The sequence below is a fragment of the Salvia splendens genome, chromosome 15 (assembly GCF_004379255.2).
Source record: "Salvia splendens isolate huo1 chromosome 15, SspV2, whole genome shotgun sequence".
NCBI lineage: Eukaryota > Viridiplantae > Streptophyta > Magnoliopsida > Lamiales > Lamiaceae > Salvia > Salvia splendens.
In genome coordinates, this window is record NC_056046.1 from 2,360,636 (window position 1) to 2,379,404 (window position 18,769).

Here is an 18,769-nt window from a genome sequence, read left to right on the forward strand (position 1 = left end):
AAAAAATTGCTCTGGCATTAGTAAATGCAGCAAGGAGACTGCGGCCATACTTCTATGCTCACACGGTATGCGTCTTAACCGATCTGCCTCTTCGGCAAGTTTTGACCAAGCCAGAAGCATCAGGCAGAATCGCCAAATGGGCCATAGAGCTGGGAGAACACTCAATCGAGTACCTACCTCGGAAAGCCATCAAGGGACAAGCCTTGGCAGATTTTCTTACAGAAGCCAAGTTCGATCAAGCAATCCCTGTCATTGCCGAACAGAAAAAGTCTGCCAATGCCGAACTAGCACAGCCCTTGGAATCCGAAGTAGAGCCGCCGGACTGCTGGAGTGGATTCGTAGATGGAGCTTCAAATAAGACGGGAAGTGGAGCTGGTATTCTACTTATCGCTCCCGACGGACACGAGGTAACCTACTCACTTCGGTTCCTATTCCCCACTACTAATAATGAAGCCGAGTACGAAGCCCTCCTGGCCGGACTCCAGTTAGCGCAAAGTCTGCTCGTCAAATCTCTCAAAGTCCATTGTGATTCACAAGTCATAGTAAATCACATGTTGGGTACAAGTGAAGCTCGTGACGAGAGAATGAAGAAGTATTTGGACAAAGCGCAAAGCATCAGCCGAAGTTTCTCCTATTTTCGGATAATCCGCGTTCCCAGAGCGGAAAATAGCCGAGCAGATACCTTAAGTAAGTTGGCCTCAGATCCGAGCTCAAAGGCGGAAGAATTAATGCATCGAAGCATTGATGAAGCCGAGGTACATTCAGTATCCAGCTCGCCGAACTGGATGACGCCGATCTTGCAGTATCTGGATCAAGGACAATTGCCCGAGGATAAGAGAGAAGCTCGGAAGATCACGTGCCGAGCACTTCGGTACGAACTTCATGAAGGAGTCCTCTTTAGAAAGTCTTACCTCCAGCCGTTATTGCGGTGCGTAGGACCAGAAGAGACGGACTACATCCTCAGAGAAGTTCATGAAGGATCGTGCGGCAGCCACATCGGAGCTAGAGCTTTAGCTAAAAAAGTTCTAAGATGGGGATATTATTGGCCAACCTTGGTACAAGAAGCAGTGCAGCTCGTCAAGACCTGCCCGAAGTGCCAAATCCATGCAAATATCCCAAGGATGCCGCAAACCGATCTATCCACTATGCAGAGCCCTTGGCCTTTCATGCAATGGGGCATAGACATAGTGGGACCACTTCCTCAAGCTCCTCGGCAAATGAAATTCCTAATCGTTGCCGTGGACTACTTTACGAAGTGGGTGGAAGCTGAACCATTAGCTACGATAACGAGCTCGAAGGCATTGGATTTCGTCTGGAAGAACATAGTGTGCCGATTTGGCATACCCCACATCCTCATCTCGGATAACGGGACTCAGTTCACCGACAAGACGTTCAAGAATTGGTGCCAAGAGCTGAATATTCAACAGCGGTTCACTTCGGTCTCTCATCCACAAGCAAACGGACAAACGGAGGTAACAAATCGTATCCTGGTGAAAGGGTTAAAAGCTCGGTTAGAACAAGCCAAAGGACAATGGGTAGAAAATCTCCCTCAAGTCCTATGGTCCTACCGAACTACACCCACAACCTCCAACAGTGAAACTCCGTACAGTCTGGTATACGGCACTGAAGCCGTGATTCCGGTGGAGATCGGCGTACCCAGTCCCCGAACTCTAAATTTCTCCTCAGAAATGAATAACGACGGACTGAGAGCCGAGCTAGATCTTGCCGAAGAAAGAAGAGAATTGGCATGCATAAAAGCAGTCAAGTACAAGGAGCAAGTAGCCCGGTATTACAACCAAAGGGTGAAGAAGCTGCAATTTCAAGTGGGAGATCTCGTCCTGAGAAACAACGAAGTAAGCCGAGCAGAAAAGCTGGGCAAGCTCGAACCCACATGGGAAGGTCCGTATCGGGTGTCAGAAGTCCTCGGCAAAGGGTCTTACAAATTGGCTCACATGTCAGGAGAACAGGTACCCCGAACATGGCACATTTCCAACCTCAAAAAGTTCCATTTGTAAGAGACAGTCCGGTCAGTCAGTCTTGGGTCCTGTTTGCTCAATGTGCTTTATTTTGTTTGCTTGGTCTTTTTTTGTCTCTGTGCGTTTTGTCTGTGTGTTTTGTCTGTCTCTGTGTGTGTCGTCTCTTACAAATGTTACTGAGGTATCTTGTTCTTCGAAGGCTGATCCCCTTCTTAGAACATATACAAGCACACGATTGTGAGTCAAAGCTTCTACAGAAGATACAAGACCACAATTCAGCTTAAACAAGCAGTTCGTCTGAAACGAGCTGCAATAAGCCAACGATTGTGAAGTCCAAGCTTCTAAAGAGGATACAAGACCACAATTCAGCTTAAGAATCAAGCACTTCGTCTGAAACGAACTGCAACAAAAGTCTGATTCTCGCGATAAAACTTGCCTGAATTAGGACTAGGGAAAGTCCGATCCACGCGATAAAACTCGCCGAATTAGGACAAGGGAAAGTCCGATCCCCAAATTAGGACAACGGAAAGTTCGATCCGAGCGATAAAACTCGCCAAATTAGGACACAAACCAAGTCCGGTCAAAGAAGAGTTCACTTCATCAGACCGAGGACAAACATCAACTTACCCCGTACCTTGATCCAGAATGCCGAAGTGATTCACTTCACTTTTCGGGGGGGGGTAGTGATGGAGTACGTACTAAGCAAATACTAAACAAGCCCAACAGCAGTAAAGCCCAAGAAAGAGTATCAGTTCGGCATGGCTAAAGAGTATCAGTCCGGCATGACTCAAGAGTTCAGTTCGGCACAACCGCAGAGTTCGGCCTCAGCCTACAGCTCGGTAAAAGCCAACCAATCAAACTCTGCTCTCTGGTCGGCATCAAGCTCTACTCTCAGATCGGCAAAAGCTGCTCGGCAATAATTCAGCAGTCCGGTCTCAGTATTCGACCGAACTAGGAAATAGTGGACTCATGCAAGATTTCCACCTCCGCTACACCGACGATCTATTTAGTGGTGTCAAGCAGTCATTAATTCATGCAGAATAGTGGACCCATGCAAGGTCGCCACGACCTCCACGACATCCACTACCTAATAAATGCTGCATGCCACGATCTTGGTTCAATGTATAAATAGAACCTAGGTCAGATAGATAAGGCCTTCTGTTAACTTCTGTTAAGCTCTCTAGAGAGAAAATAGCAAATAGCAAGTCTGTATTGTTAGCTGTAGAAAACAGATCAAGCAATACAACTCTGCCCTCTTTTCTTCCCGTGGACGTAGATTTACCTCAGTAAATCGAACCACGTAAATCTCTGTGTGTTGATCTTCCTTTATTTTTACGAGCATTCATCACCATCAAAAATTCGCCGATTCATCACCCACCTTTTTTGTTAGGATTTTTTTTCTCTATGTTTGTACTCATGCTATTTAGTACGGCTATATATCATATTGAAACATCAATTGCTTTTCACATTTTTTGGAATGTAGAGAGAATTTCTCACGACTCGAAAATAGTCCTTGGTTGCGACCAAGATTTGGACATTTCAAGCACACTCCTATCATCAATTGTTGGCCGAATACTGCTCTGGGTTCATGGATTTTGGCCTTTTACTTCTACTTGAGCTTCGGTTGATTGGCAATTTTGGTTCGACATAGATAATTGTTTCAATTGTTAATATATATTCTTCGGGGACGGAGTGAGCATTATTAAGAAAAGTGTGTGGAAAAAAGTTAGTACTCCATCCATCCCTTCTAAGATGACACATTTTCATTTTTAGTATGTCCCAAATAAAATATTTATCTCTCATATTTACTCCCACATTTTCTATCTCCTATTAAACATATTAACTAACTCCTAAAATGTAGTGTCGACCAAGAAATGTGTCAACTTAGCTAAGATAGAAGGATTAGTATACATGTCTCACTTGTATATACTCCCTCCGTCCCATAGAAATAGTTCATTTAGGGTTGACATGAGTTTTAATGTGTAATTGGTAAATAAGAGAGAAGGAGAAAAATAGTTGAAATTGTGTAGTGGGAGTCCGCAGTCGGGGCCGCGACCGGCCTCGAAGACTACATGTACGCCTAAGGCGTGTCGCGGCTCCCCGTGTCGACGTCGTCGCAGATCCTTGCCACGCAGCTGGCGTTCACGGCGGCGCTCGCGTTCGTGCTGGTGAGGCAGCGCTTCACGGCCTACTCTGTGAACGCGGCGGTGCTGGGGCTCCACACGGACGGCGACCGGCCGGATCGGGAGCATCTGCTGGGGTTTTTTCTGACGCTGATTGCGGCGGCGCTGTACGGACTGATTCTGCCGCTGGTTGAGCTGATGTACAAGCGGATTTGTTGGGGTGGAACTAATAAATAGATGAGAGTTTGAGGACTAAAGTGGAATAAGTAAAATTGAGAGAGTTAAGCGAGCTGATCTCTGCAAAAAAAAAAAAAAGGCAAGCTGATCTCTGCAGCTCGAAGCTTCGGATAAAAGGAGCAGCTCACACACACATTTTCTCCAGTCAGAAATTGAGAGAGATTCAAGAGGGGAACACTATCTTGGTGAGGTTCGTGTTTGTTCTTACTGTGATTGTAAAGAGCGAATTGTATGTGAGCACGAGTGTTCTAGGTCATCTGGATTGTAGTTCTTGTTGTAATTGCTTGGAGTGTTTAAATAAAGCTTGGATCACCTTCTCCGTGGACGTAGGCCTTTACGGCTGAACCACGTATCTCTTCTTGTCATTTCCTGGTTTTTGTTGAGATTGATATTTGGTGTTTGAGAATCGGAGCGCGATCCACACGGTCGATGCAACCTTGCTTTGGAGATTCAGTTAGTTATATGCTTCTTTGCCACGGCGTTTTGTAACAAAGATTTCAAGAATACCAACTGGGAGAGACGAGATACTACGTTGTTGTGGTCGTAGCTTTTCAATGCTTTTTCTTGGGTGCAATCGGAGCTATCTATTACTCATCGTCGCTATTATCAGGTATCGTCATCACTCTTTTTCTTCCCATCACTAAATTATTGGCTGTTGTATTCTATCACGACAGATTCCGAGCTGAAAAGGGTGTCTCTCTCTCTATTTGGGTGTTATTTCCTATTTCTATGGTGATATCAAATAAGTCGATGATCGATAGCCTTGGTATCTCTACGAAGTGTCTCCAGTCTCTGTACAAGCTTTTTTTAGTGATTTTCGAGTGTGGCAGTGGCCAATTTTTTAAATTTAGGTAGACAAGGCCTTATGAAGCCAGCTGAAGGATTTTTATTACAAGAAAAAACAGTTGTAATTGAAGTATTTTCATATTGGGTTTCTCAAATAACTTATTTCAAATTGTAGCCCAAATATAACGTAGTAGTACTATTTTGTTTTGTATCGAGGAAGAATTTGGGTTTGGCCCATGAGCCTTGGATTTTATTCATAGATACTACTCCTTCCATCCACCAAATATTGTTTGTCATTTTTATCAGTCTATAAAATATTATCCATTGTTTGTTTTTTTCTATTTTTATAAGTGGATCTCACTTATCACTAACTTATTATATTCACATTCTATTATAAAATTAAAATACGCTCCCTCCGTCCCATAAAAATAGTCTTATTTTTTCATTTTGGTATGTCGGTCTCCTTCTCTACCAAAAATACTTCAATCATTTTCCCTACAATTCCTACAAATTATAATTTTTTTGGTTGGTAATTTGCTGGCACCTATAATTCCTACAAATTTGATAAAAAAGATCACGGAGTAAAATCCAAAAAAAACTGTCCCCATTCTTACCAAATCAAATCAAATCAAAATTCTATTGATCAATAAAAATCAAATAAATGAGAAAAAAAATGTATTATTCCCTTTTACATTATTTCGTATATTGTCAATGATGAAAACTGCGATGATTATTGGAATTTTATATGATTGAAACAGGAAGAAAAGGTGTATTGTATTAGAAAAAAGGGTCAGAGTGGCAAATTAGTCATGGTATGATAAAATTAATAATGGAATCGGTTTAAATAAAACGGACCCGATTCAATTTAATTAGGGAACTATGTATGTACAATTTATATAAATTTAACTCGGGATTATAGTTACTCCTATAGTTTGTTTCATGAGGTCCATATATATATGAGTTTGTTTTAAAATAAAAAAAACGTCTAAAACCTAATTTCATAATCTTGCTGTCACTGATACATTACATATTCATCTGCTCAGACCTCATTTGTTATAAATAAAAAATATACTTTCAACAAATGCAGTACGTGACAATATTCAGAAATTAAGTATTTTTCACAAATTAAATTTGAGTTCCATTACTTTAATAATAACGATCAGCTAAGTTTAATCATGACAAATTGACAATAATTGAATAAGCTCGACTTTACGACTCAAAACACTGATCATGAGTCATGACTACAATGCCTACTCCATATAAACGTGGAATAGTAAGGTTCACCACCTAACCCTTATTTGGTAGGTATAAAGCAAAAAAGTAAATAATGTCACGCCTTTATTAGGCACCACTTTTGATGCGTGTATTGTGTATATCTCGTCAATCTTTTTTAATAAAATCATTTACATGGATAACCTAGTTACAATTGTATATTTATATACCACGTGACAGAGAATGTTTGGCGCTTTAGTTTCTTTCGCAATTAATTTTTATTACCTTTGTAAAAAAAGTTGTTTTTGGAACCAAAAGACAAACTTGCAATAATAATACATAGCATGCTTTACGAATATTTTATATGTAAATCAAATGAGGAAGTCTGTGAATTAGGTTTGATCGAGAAGATGTCGGTCGAAATTGTAAAAATCACTTTTTATTGATGAACCCATGAACTCGCTTTATAAAATATCCTCAAAATATGTTTCAGTTTTGAGAAATTGTCTGTAAATTACTACTCACATTATGCACTTAGATAGCTATCTACCTAATTGACAAGCTCCTACAAGTGAATAGATTAATTTAAGTGCCATCACTCTCAATAAGTCACATATTTGAACAACTGATAAGCTAATTGTCTCAAGTCTTAACTAACTTATTTGAATCCCATGACACATTTCTAGCTGTTGAGGCTTATACTTAGTTTAACTGCTGTATTACCTTTATAAAGTATAGTGCTAGTAAGGCCATCCACAACGCTGTTCCTATACCGTTCCTTAAACTACTATTTGCGGGCCACACTGTACTTTTTTACTCCATTCCTTAACTAAGGAACGGAACCTGCAACCCTCCGTTCCTTAACCGTTCCTTAACCGTTCCTTAAATTACTATTCATTCAATTTCATTTTTTATTTTTATTTCCAACTCAATTCAATTAAAACAAACACACTTTAATAAAAAACAAACACACTTTATTAAAAAACACACAACATTAAAACAAAGTTACAACTTAAACTTAAAAAAATAAAAAGCACACAATTAAAATCCTAAAAAAATAAAAGTACACAATTTTAATAATTTCATCCGCCAAAGTTTGCCCAAATGTGCTCAATTAGATCCTGTTGGAGTTGGGTGTGTGCGCTAGAGTCGCGTGTCCTTGCACGAATAGATAACCGTTCTTGTATAGAAGGATGCGCTCCACATCGAGGATCCATTAGTTTGATTAAATTTGGGAGAAGAAAAACAGAGTTGATTTGAGATGAAAATTGGGGTGGAAATAGAGAGGATTTGAGAGGAATAGATGTGTGTTTGTGAGTGAAATGAGTATGAAATAGGAGTATTTATAGAGTAAATAAATAAATAAATAAATAAATAAATAACGGCAAAAAAAACCGGTAACAATACCGTTGCAAAAAAAAATTTATTAAATTTGAATTTTTTTTAAAAAAAATCGAATTATTGCGTCACCGTGACGACGCCCACTCGCGGGGCAGCGAGTGGGCGTCACGCGTCGAATGGGAGGCCGCCACGTCGCCTCGGCGCGTGGCGGAACGTGTCGTGCCGCGTCTCGCGGGAACGGCACCGGCACGGAATGGCGACGACACGGGCGGCTGCAACGCGTGCCGCCGCGGTTCCGTTCCTCCGGAACGAAATAAGGCACCGCAACGGCACGCGTTACGGGTGCTCTAATTACCTTTATAAATTTGAGCACTCCTTAAAATAACTGTTTTCTCAATCATTAATTGGTTAAAATCTTGATGGTTTATTCAGTCACTAATTGGTTAAAATCTTGATCTTGACATCAAAAGATAAAGGTGGATTAAAAAAGTAAAGGAGAACGAAATAAACACTCTTTATTTGAAGTGTCCAGAACACTCATGTGCACGAATAGCGAACTTACAATACACATAGAACACGCAAAACCTAAAACTTTTGTCTGCGTTAATTATGAATATATACCACTTGTTTACAATAAATAATTACGATTAAATAAATAGAATTATCATGATGGGATTTTATCAAGTAAAATAATGAAATGGGAGTATCATTATGCACAAGAGGTTAATATGCAGCCTGGACCACTTCAAATCTTCAGCAGTAGTATGATTTTGTTGTACGAATTTAATTTTAATATTCGCACCACCTTTTCAACAAAGTGTTTATAAATAGTAAAGTAAAATTCGTTTCACGAATGATAAGTTAAATGTACCAAGGCTAAGGGATCCCAAGTATGAGCATATACATTCAAGCCAGGGACGGAGACACCAGTGGCCAAGATACCGCTCGAGCGGGGGCTTGGCCGGTCGCGGAACCCTACCACCATTGATCATCCCCCGCGCCGGCGTGCCGGCGCCCCAGCACCGAATCCAAAATTTCACAATTGAGTTGTTGCGCGCCGCCCAGAAAGTTGGGGAAGAAAGATGTAGTAAATGGGCTTCAACTAATATACTGGGCCTTAACCTTTACTACTACTACTATTTAACTATTTTCTATTGAATTTTAATAATAAAATAAGTTCAAAGTTTATTTTAATTAAACCCCACATGCCAAGTAGCCGATGAGAAATTCTTTTTCATCAATTTTGCTCTCTTCTTTTAATTTACTTTTTTTTTACTTCGTATTTTATTATCAATTTTTTATGCAAGGGTGGACACTTGTCACCATATTCCCAAATTTAAATTCATCAAGGAGTATAAAGTTTGCACACACTAAAATTTAAATCTCCTTATCTTAATATTTTATAGATAAAATTCAAGTACAACACTATAATTAGTTGGCACACAATCTCCGTCGTTCTAATCATCAATTATAAACATTTTATGATTTAAGTTAATTTTGATTATATTAAAGAAATAAAATCAAATTTAAAGACAAATAACTAAATTACAACAACTAAAGTTTTGATTCTAATACTTCTGTCTATAGATTTATTTTGATTCTAATGTATCATTTAAATTAATTTTTTACTCTATCACTATATAACCCTTAAAAATAAGAATTTTCAAAAAGACATGAGTTTTAATGTACTATTGATAAAATAGTAGAAAAAAGGAAAAATAATTAAATTTTATTTAGTGAATAATATGTCCTATCTCATTAGAAATAAAAAAATTCCTAAAACAAAGGGACATACTAAAATAAAATATAGTTTTTATTTTAAAGGTTGGATGAAGTATTTCTTGATATCCATGATCACTTACTTTTGGATTTCAAACAAATATTAGTTCTTCTAAATTTGATTGTATATTTTTTTAGTTCGATTTTATTTTTAAAAATTGAATAAAATAATAAATTGAATTATATATATTATAAATTATTTTTTAATATTATTATTTTCAATATTTTAATAATATTATTTACTATTGTTATATAATGAAATTTAAGCACCGGCTAATTTATTTTTCTAGTTCCGTCCCTGATTCAAGCAATTATTTATACACATTGTATATTAGCACTCTCTCCTTCAATAGATATCTCACTTTTTATCGGCTCGCATCTTAAGAAATTGTTTGAGTTTACAAAATTAAGAAATTGGTAGAAAAAGTTAGTACCAGAATACAATACCTACTTATTTATATTGATCTTATAATAAAATGTGAGTGGAGTGAGTTAGTGGAACGTGCATAGAATTCACTTGCTAAAAATGGTAAAAGTGAAATGAAATTTTTATCGACGGACAGACAGAAATGAAAAAATAAGATATTTATTGACGGAAGTATTTAGGAAATAAAATAGTGGCAATAGTATATTCCCATAGGGTACATATATTCTGGTGCTAATAATAAAACTTCTCAATAATTTCTACACTTTAGTTATCACTTTTCAAACTCGACAGACGAAACGTGATTTTCGGTGGTGACTGGTGTTTTTTGCAATATTTTATATAATTTTTTTAATTATTGTACAACCACTGTTGATTTAATTTGTTTTAATTTAATTATTATTTTATTCACAGGAAAGCCAATATAAATACCTCCACCACTTAATGCAATCACCACCAAGCATGGCTTCCCTTCAATTATCATGCACGGTGCTCGGCACCACCGCCCCCAAACCCCACACCCTCCCCAATGCAAGGCGGAGCCGTCGCTTCCACGTCTCGTGCAGCGGCGGCCCGGCCGAGGAAGGCAAGGTGGACCGCCGCAACATGCTCCTCGGGCTAGGAGGCATGTACGGTGCGGCCAACCTAGTCTCTGATACCAAACTAGCTCGGGCGGATCCGCTTCTTCCGCCCGAGTTCAAGAGCTGCGGGGTCGCCTACGTGGGCGAGGACCCACTCGACGTCAACTGCTGCCCGCCAACCTCTGACGTCATCAAGGACTACAAGCTCCCGCCCGTTCACCGGCTCCGCGTGAGGCGGGCCGCGCACCGGCTGAACCTTGCCAACGTGGCGAAATACAAGAGAGCCGTGAAGATGATGCGGGATCTGGACGTGGCCGACCCCACCGATCCCCGCGGCTTCTCCCAGCAGGCCAACATCCATTGCGCTTACTGCAACGGCGCCCACGACCAGGTCGGCCACGAGGGGCTCGACATACAAGTCCACTTCTCTTGGCTCTTCTTCCCCTTCCACAGGTTCTATTACATTTTTTTATAATTCCCTCCGTACTCGAAAAAATCTACCCATTAGTCTTCTATTAACAGTCCATTTTTGTCATTTTCATTTATTCTCTATTAATTTTTTTACTATAAATAGTAAGTAAGTAATAAAATAAGAGTGTGATAAGTTATTTGGACATGTGGTCAATTAATAAAAGTTGTACAATTAAAAGAAAAGGGTGTCAATAATTGTGAACAGACGAAGAGGGGAGTAAATTTTAAATTACAAGAATTTAAATTTAAAGATTGCGTTGTTATCCGCAGGTGGTACCTCTACTTCTACGAGAGGATCATGGCGGATCTACTGAAAGATCCGACATTCGCCCTCCCGTACTGGAACTGGGACCAACCAAAGGGCATGCAGCTCCCGTGGATGTTCGACGAAGAGGACTCGTCCCTCTACGACCCCAACCGCAACCAAGATCGCCGCCCGCCCGCGGTCCTCAACCTCGCCCTAAACAGCACCATCACCGACCCGGTCCAGATCATCTCAAACAACCTAAGCCTCATGTACAACGAAATGATAGGCACCCCAGCCTCTGCCACCGACTTCATGGGGAAAGCCTACCGAGACGGGGACGCGCCCCCGACCTACCCGGACGGGGGCACGTCCGAGAAAGGGTCCCACACCGCGGTGCACGCCTGGTTCGGGGACCCCAGGAACGAATACAATGAAGACATCGGAAACTTCTACTCCGCAGGAAGGGACCCCGCTTTCTACTCCCATCACGCTAACGTCGACAGAATGTGGACCATTTGGAACGACATCCCGGCCGATTATCAGAAGGCGATAACCGATCCGGATTACCTCAACGCGTCGTTCTTGTTCTACGACGAGAAGAAGCAGCTTGTGAGAGTCAAGGTCGCCGACTGTTTCAACCATAAAAAAATGGGGTATGACTACGAAAAGGTGGACATTCCATGGGTGAGGTCGAAGCCGCCGCAGAGGGCGGCGGCGGTGAACATCCAGGATCTGTCGAAGGGGGTGAAGACGGCGGAGAAGGTGTTCCCGCTCAAGCTGAGGAAGACGACTAGGGTTTTGGTGGCGAAACCGACGGTGGGGAAAGCGGATGAGGTGCTGGTGCTGGAGAATATAGTGACGGATAATCGGAAGCTGATTAAGTTCGACGTGTTTGTGAACGATGAAGACGATAAGCCGGAGGAGGTGGATAGGGCGGAGTATGCTGGGGGTTTCACGCAGCTGCCGCATAGGGTTAAGGCGAAGAATAGTGTGAGTGATCTTCGGTTGAACTTGAAGCAGCTTTATGAGAATATTAATATTGCGGATGATGATACGGTTGTGGTCACGATTGTGCCTCTAATTAACGGCGAGGCCGTCACCATTGGTGGAATTAAGATTGTGGAGGCGCCGACCGCCTGAATCTGCCGACTAGCTTTGGGTTCAGACTTGTTTGGTTTATGCAAAGACTTGTGAGAACAAGTGACGTGTGGGTGTGTGTTAATTTGTTTCCCTTTTGTAATTTTGTTTGAATAAACGTCTGTCCTCTTGTTTTGGATATTTTATATAGTAGTAGACTAATAATTTCTTGTCGCGCATCAATTAATGAGTAAGTATCCTAGGTTTGGTTCGACCTAATCCTAAACATCGGGAAAGAACCAACAAGAAAACCCGACGGAGCTTATAATTACGCTCGACTCGTACTTAAAATAAAATAAATAATCCCAAACAATATTCTGAAAAACCAAAAATAACAAAAGAAATAAAACATAACTTTGCTTGCTTATTTAGGCACGAACTCGGCCCATCTCTCGGGTGGGCGTCGACTCCTCCTCGGCCTCGTTGCTGCAATGGAAGGTTGCGCTGGTTCATCTTCCTGCGCTCCTCTGTCCTCCTCTCGCTCCTGCGGCTCGTCGTCTGCTCGAACATGGTCAGGTGATTGTAGGAACGTATCAGTTAATTTTATTTTATGAAGCTAAATTATGATTGAATAAACTGTGGATATCGTGTTATAATTTTAGACGTTTTAAATGTTCTATATTTAAAATAAGAAATTTATAATATACTAGATTATAAATTTATTTAAAATTTTAGTTATATGTACGTATTTAATTTTCAACTGGATTCATCTGCATTCAATTTATTCATAATGCTATATATGAACATCATTTAACCGAAAAGTGATCAATTAAATTTTTACTTTTTCGATTGCTGAAGCCATTTATGTGGTCATATTTGTATTTACTTTTGACGTCATCAATTAGTGCATCTGAGCATCTTTTATTTTCCTTGCAGTAACATGAACGAGGGAAAGAAACCAAAGAAAAATGAAATCATTTAACTTTTTCATCATAATTTCGTGTTCACCTATTCCTCACATGAATCTTTTTATTTATTTTAAATTTTACCTTGACATCAAAATATTACTAGTAGTATTATTTTAATGTTTACGTAGAAGAAGTACACATACAAAAATACTTTATAAACTATATTGACTTATTCCCGAGTTTTTACATATGTTCTTCAGTTTTTTAATTTGTATATATAATTATCTTGTTAACTTCCCATTCAATAAACCAGTTGCTGATCACTATTCATATTAAATGTAAACATTGAAAATGACTAAACGAGGAAGCCCTTGCGTTAGAAATCCAGATATTCATAGATAATCTGAAAGCCATTGTATATATTATATAATTAATTTAGAAAAGAACAATAACCAACAAATCAGAGTGGCGCAGCGGAAGCGTGGTGGGCCCATAACCCACAGGTCCCAGGATCGAAACCTGGCTCTGATAATTTGTAAATATCCATTTTATTGATTACTTTTTAGTTTTTCGCCATATATTTCTACTTTATTGATTACTTTTTAGTTTTTCGCCATATATTTCTACTTTATTGATTACTTTTTAGTTTTTCGCCATATATTTCTACTACTTATACTGGTATCCATTTTATTGATTACTTACTCTGATAATTTGTAAATATCCATTTTAAATATCCATTTTATTGATTACTTTTTAGTTTTTCGCCATATATTTCTACTACTTATACTGGTATCCATTTTATTGATTACTTTTTAGTTTTTCGCCATATATTTCTAGTACTTATACTGGCATCCATTTTATTTGTGTGACCAAAAAAATCCCATCAAAATTCTAATGCAGCAAACTGTGTGTGATAAGTAAGAAACTCATGGCAAAAAACATGCCTTCATTCACCTAAAACATCGATCTACACACAAAGCCACCCTAAAAAAACAGAGGAACAAACATCATAACGTCGATCAACACATTACAACACCACCCTAACAAGAGAGAAAAGGACATGTTATTTTTCAACCAAACAGGAAAGAAAACAAACACCACATCCTTCGGTCCTCACAGGAAACACACACACATGAGCTACCAAATCACACATAGATAATCTTGACTCCACCAATGGTGATATCCTCCCCTCCATCTCTGGGCACCAGCGACACCAAAATCTTGTCATCATCCTCCACATCCAAATCCTCCAGCAGCTCCGTCAACCCCAGCCTCATCTTGCTCTTCACATTCGCAGCATTCTTGTGCGGCACCTGCGAGTAACCCCCCGCATACTCCGCCAGATCGATCACATCGCTCGGCCCATCGTCCTCGTCGTTCACGAACACCTCAAACCTCACAAACTCCGACGTGTCCACCTCAATCCCTTCGATCACCAGCAGCTCCTCCTCCTTCTCCTTCTCACCCTTGCTCCTCTTCCTCTTTGGCCGATCCACCAAAACCCTCACCACCTTATCCAGCTTCACCGGAAACACGCTCGCGTCGGTCGCCTTCGGCGCCGACGACTCCTCCGCCACCTTCAACTTCCTCACCCTCGCCTTCGTCTTCGGCCTCTTGTTCAGCCACGGAATCTCCACCTTCTGAAAAGTGTAACCCATCTTCAGATTCTCCACCGTGTCCCTCACCTTGACCCGGACCAGCTGCGCGTTCTCGTCGTAAAACAAGAAGCTCGTGTCGAGCCAGTCTGGGTCAGCGAACTCCTTCGGCTTCGAGCCGCGGAGATCACGCCACACAGACCACATACGGTCCACGTTGGCGTGATGGCAGAAGAAGAGTGGGTCCCTTCCGGTAGAATAGAAGTTACCCATGTCCTCTCCTGCCGGGGAGTTGGGGTCCCCCACCCACGCGTGTATCGCGGTGTGGGACCCCCGCTCCACGGTGCCAGCCCCGGGGTCGGGTTTGGCCCCGAGCTCGTATTTGGCGCCGTAGAAATCCTCCAAATTGACCGCGCTGCGGACCATCTCCGAGTACATTTCGGTGAGGTTGCTCGGGACTACCTTGTCTTGTGGAGTACTCGATTTTTTGGAGAATCGGAGATCGGCGTAGGGAGGCGGGTTGGTTAGAGGGAGGTGGGCTTGGTTGCGCCTCGGATTGAAGAGGGGAGAGTTTTCTTTGACGAACATGGAAGGCATGGCCATGCCCTTGGGGTTGTCCCAATTCCAGTAGGGAAGGGCGAAGGTGGGATCATCGATCAATTTGGCTAAGATTCTCTCGTAGAAGTATAAATACCAGCGGTGCCAGGGGAAGAAGAGCCAGGAGAAGTGGATCTGGAGCTTGTTGGAGGGGTCAGCGCCGCCCTGGTCGTAGGTGAGGTTGCAGTAAGCGCAGTGGACGTTGGCTTGCTGCATGAAGCTGCGGGGGTCGTCGGCGGGGAGGGCCTTCATGAGGACGGTGGCCTTCTCGTACTTGGCGATGAAGGCGTTGTCGGCGAGGTGGGCGGCAGGGCGGACGCGGATGTCGGTTGCAGAGGGGAGCTTGTAGTCGAGGGCGTTTTCGGAGAAGGGGGGGCAGCAGTCGACGTCGAGGGGCTGGCGGAGGTTGAGGTTGGTGCCGCGGGTGCATTTGGCGAGGTCGGGGGCGGGGATGGGGGAGGCAGGGGCGGCGCCGGGGAGGATGAGGTTGGAGGCGCCGTATAGGCCGCCCATGCCGAGGAGGAGGTTTCGGCGGTCGACTTTGCCGGGGTGGGATTCGGAGGTGTTGCAGGAGATGGTGAGGCGGTGGGGTGGTTGGGGGAGACGCGGCGGGCGGGAGAGGGAGGAGATATTTGTGATGGCGACGGTGGAGAGAGGGAGAGATGCCATGGTGGTTTAAAGTTGGAAGTTTAATGTGGGGTGGGTTTGAATGAGTTATATAGAGTGGGAGTGTGGAGTTTGGAGTGGGATTATTTATTATTGCATGTGTAATAAAAGGATGTAAGTCTGTATCGTTTTTCATAAGTTGATATTGTGGATAAGCTATGGCATGGAGTCATTTTGGCACGTTTTGGTCTTTTTGGTTTTGCTACTTTTTAGTGATGGGTATATGTCAAAACATGGTTAGGTTAATCACGGTTTTATAGTTTCATGTGTTCTATGTTTGTCCTCGTGTTCTGTTCGGTTGGCTTTTTTCTCAAAAGCTTGATCTATGACAAATCACTTTCGATCTATCTTATTTTCACCTTAATGCCATATCTATGTTCTATTTGCCTTAGAGCATCCGCAATGGACGACGGCACGCCCGATGGTGCGCATCGTCCGCGCCATCCATCGTCCGCACCCATTGCGGGTGCGTGCCATAGGGCGCGGACGATAGTCGTGCCCTATACTTCGATCGCGGAGGATAGCGCGGACGATGGCCAATAGCGCGGACGATGGCTATCGTCCGCGCCATCGTCCCCCCCATTGCGGCTGTCGCGGACGATGGTCATCGTCCGCTCCATCGTCCGCCCAATTGTGGAGGTCGCGGACGATGGCACGCGGTTTTGATTTTCTATTTAAATCTCGTTTCTCATTCAGTTGTGCATACGAACATATCGACTATCTCTTTACATATTCTCTCTCTACATCCAACCAAAATGAATCTCGGCGACGACACCAATAGTTCTAGTTCGTCTGAATCCGGTGGTTCGCTTGACGAAGCATTAGATGCAGCCGTTGAAGAGGCCATGGCGGCGTGCTATGCGCAAATGCAGCGCGAGAAGGAGGCGGCGGCAGCGGCGGCTGAGCAAGTCCATTGGCCTATTCGACATAGGTAGTATGTCCGACGTGACCACCAGGAAGCTCACAGACGTCTGGTTGAAGACTATTTTGCCGATCAACCGCGATGGGGCCCGACTGTTTTCCGCCGCCGGTTTAGAATGTCGAGGTACCTTTTTCTCAGCATTGTTCGTACATTGTCTTCACGTGATGAATACTTCACGTTTCGGGAGGACGGCATCGGGAAACCCGGCCTTACACCATTGCAAAAGTGCACGACTGCTATTCGTCAGTTGGCATACGACACCAAGGCGGACCTTTTTGACGAGTACCTCCACTGTGGGGAGACTACAGGCCGCGAGTGTCTGAAGAGCTTTTGTCGGGGGATAGTAGAGGCCTATGGCGACACATATTTGCGCAAGCCGACAACCACTGATTGCCAGGGTCTGATGCAGATGCACGAGAGGGCGCACTGGTTTCCCAGGATGCTCGGGAGCATCGACTGTATGCACTGGGAGTGGAAGAATTGTCCGACGGTGTGGAGAGGCCAATTCACAAGTGGATACAAGGGCAGCCACCCGACGATGATCCTCAAAGCCGTCGCTGACCATCGGCTCTGGATCTGGCATGCTTACTTCGGTGTAGCCGGATCGAACAACGACATCAACGTCCTCAACTTGTCCACCCTCTTCACCGACCAATGTAACGGCAACGGCCCGGCCATCGAGTTCACTGCCAACTGACGCCAATACCATATGGGGTACTACTTGGCCGATGACATCTACCCACGGTGGCCAGTTTTCCTAAAGACGGTCAGCTGCCCAATTGGTGAGAAGAGGGTTTTATTTGCGCAAAAGCAGGAGGCGGCGCGGAAGGATGTCGAGCGGGCATTTGGGGTGCTCCAATCACGGTGGGTAATTGTGAAAGGGCCGGCTCGTTTCTGGTACAAGGAAGTCATCGCCGATGTCATATATGCGTGCATAATCATGCACAACATGATAGTCGAGAGTGAAGGGGAAGCATCACCGACTAGAATGAAGACGACCGTGCATCTAGCTCTTCCGGCACATCGACCGACACACCCGATAGAGGGTTACCGTTAGGCTTTGAAGATGTTCTATCTAGACAGGCCTCAATGCACAACCAACAGGAGCATGCGCAGCTCATGAGTGACATGATTGAAGAAGTGTGGGCTCGTAACCGCCGTCGCTGAGTTTGCGTTTTTTTTAATTCTCATTGTAATGTATTATTTTTTATTAAATGAAATGAAGTTTATGAAATTCGTATTTTAATGTTTTATTTTTTTTTTAAATTCTTATGGATTTTGTAAATATTAAAAAAATGATGACGTGGCGCGCTATAGAGCGCGCCTTAGGGCGCCCCACTGCAGGTGGGGAGGTAAGAGGATAAAACTGCTGACGTGGCGCGCCTTAGGGCGCCCCATTGCTAATGCCCTTATCACTCTCCACTCCTCGGCCATTTTGTGTTGCCGCCTCTACAGCCGATTTTCGGTTTCTTGATATTGGTGGGTGGTTTCTTGATTATGATGGCTGGTTTTAGGCCGATTTGTATTTTTGGCTATTCTTACTATAGTTTAGTTCAATTTTGGATGGTACTATGCACTATTCAGTAGGTGAGAAAGGTCACCTGTATTTGGAGAGGTCATGCAGATGGCATGGTCAAAACATGCAATTTGTGCTTTGCAGTCTATGATATTATTGGACCGGAACTCCCTTTGTCTATTTGTAATACCATAGCTGTGCATGTACCACATAGATTTCATTAATTAGTTTTTTTAAGATAAAATTAAACAAGCTTAAATTATGATTAATCGTTATAATTATTTTTAACTGAAAAATTGAGATAAATATAA

The 18,769-nt window shown here is 42.6% G+C and overlaps 2 protein-coding genes, 1 non-coding gene and 1 pseudogene across 3 annotated transcripts; 3 read left to right on the forward strand and 1 right to left on the reverse strand.

Moving 5' to 3' along the window:
• Positions 1-3,944: 3,944 nt before the first annotated feature.
• On the forward strand, positions 3,945-5,432 carry LOC121768622 (annotated as a pseudogene).
• Positions 5,433-10,340: 4,908 nt separating this feature from the next.
• Positions 10,341-12,455, forward strand: LOC121768623 (polyphenol oxidase I, chloroplastic-like). Its single transcript, XM_042165150.1, has 2 exons — positions 10,341-10,912; positions 11,201-12,455. Exons 1-2 carry the CDS (start codon positions 10,341-10,343, stop codon positions 12,315-12,317), a joined length of 1,689 nt encoding a protein of 562 aa, XP_042021084.1. The 3' UTR covers positions 12,318-12,455.
• Positions 12,456-13,621: 1,166 nt separating this feature from the next.
• On the forward strand, positions 13,622-13,693 carry TRNAM-CAU. Its single transcript has one exon. It is a non-coding gene; the product is annotated as a tRNA-Met (tRNA).
• A 395-nt stretch (positions 13,694-14,088) lies between these two features.
• Positions 14,089-16,065, reverse strand: LOC121767974 (polyphenol oxidase I, chloroplastic-like). The gene has a single exon (XM_042164313.1). It carries the CDS (start codon positions 16,021-16,023, stop codon positions 14,308-14,310), a length of 1,716 nt encoding a protein of 571 aa, XP_042020247.1. The 5' UTR covers positions 16,024-16,065; the 3' UTR covers positions 14,089-14,307.
• Between the last annotated feature and the right edge of the window lie 2,704 nt (positions 16,066-18,769).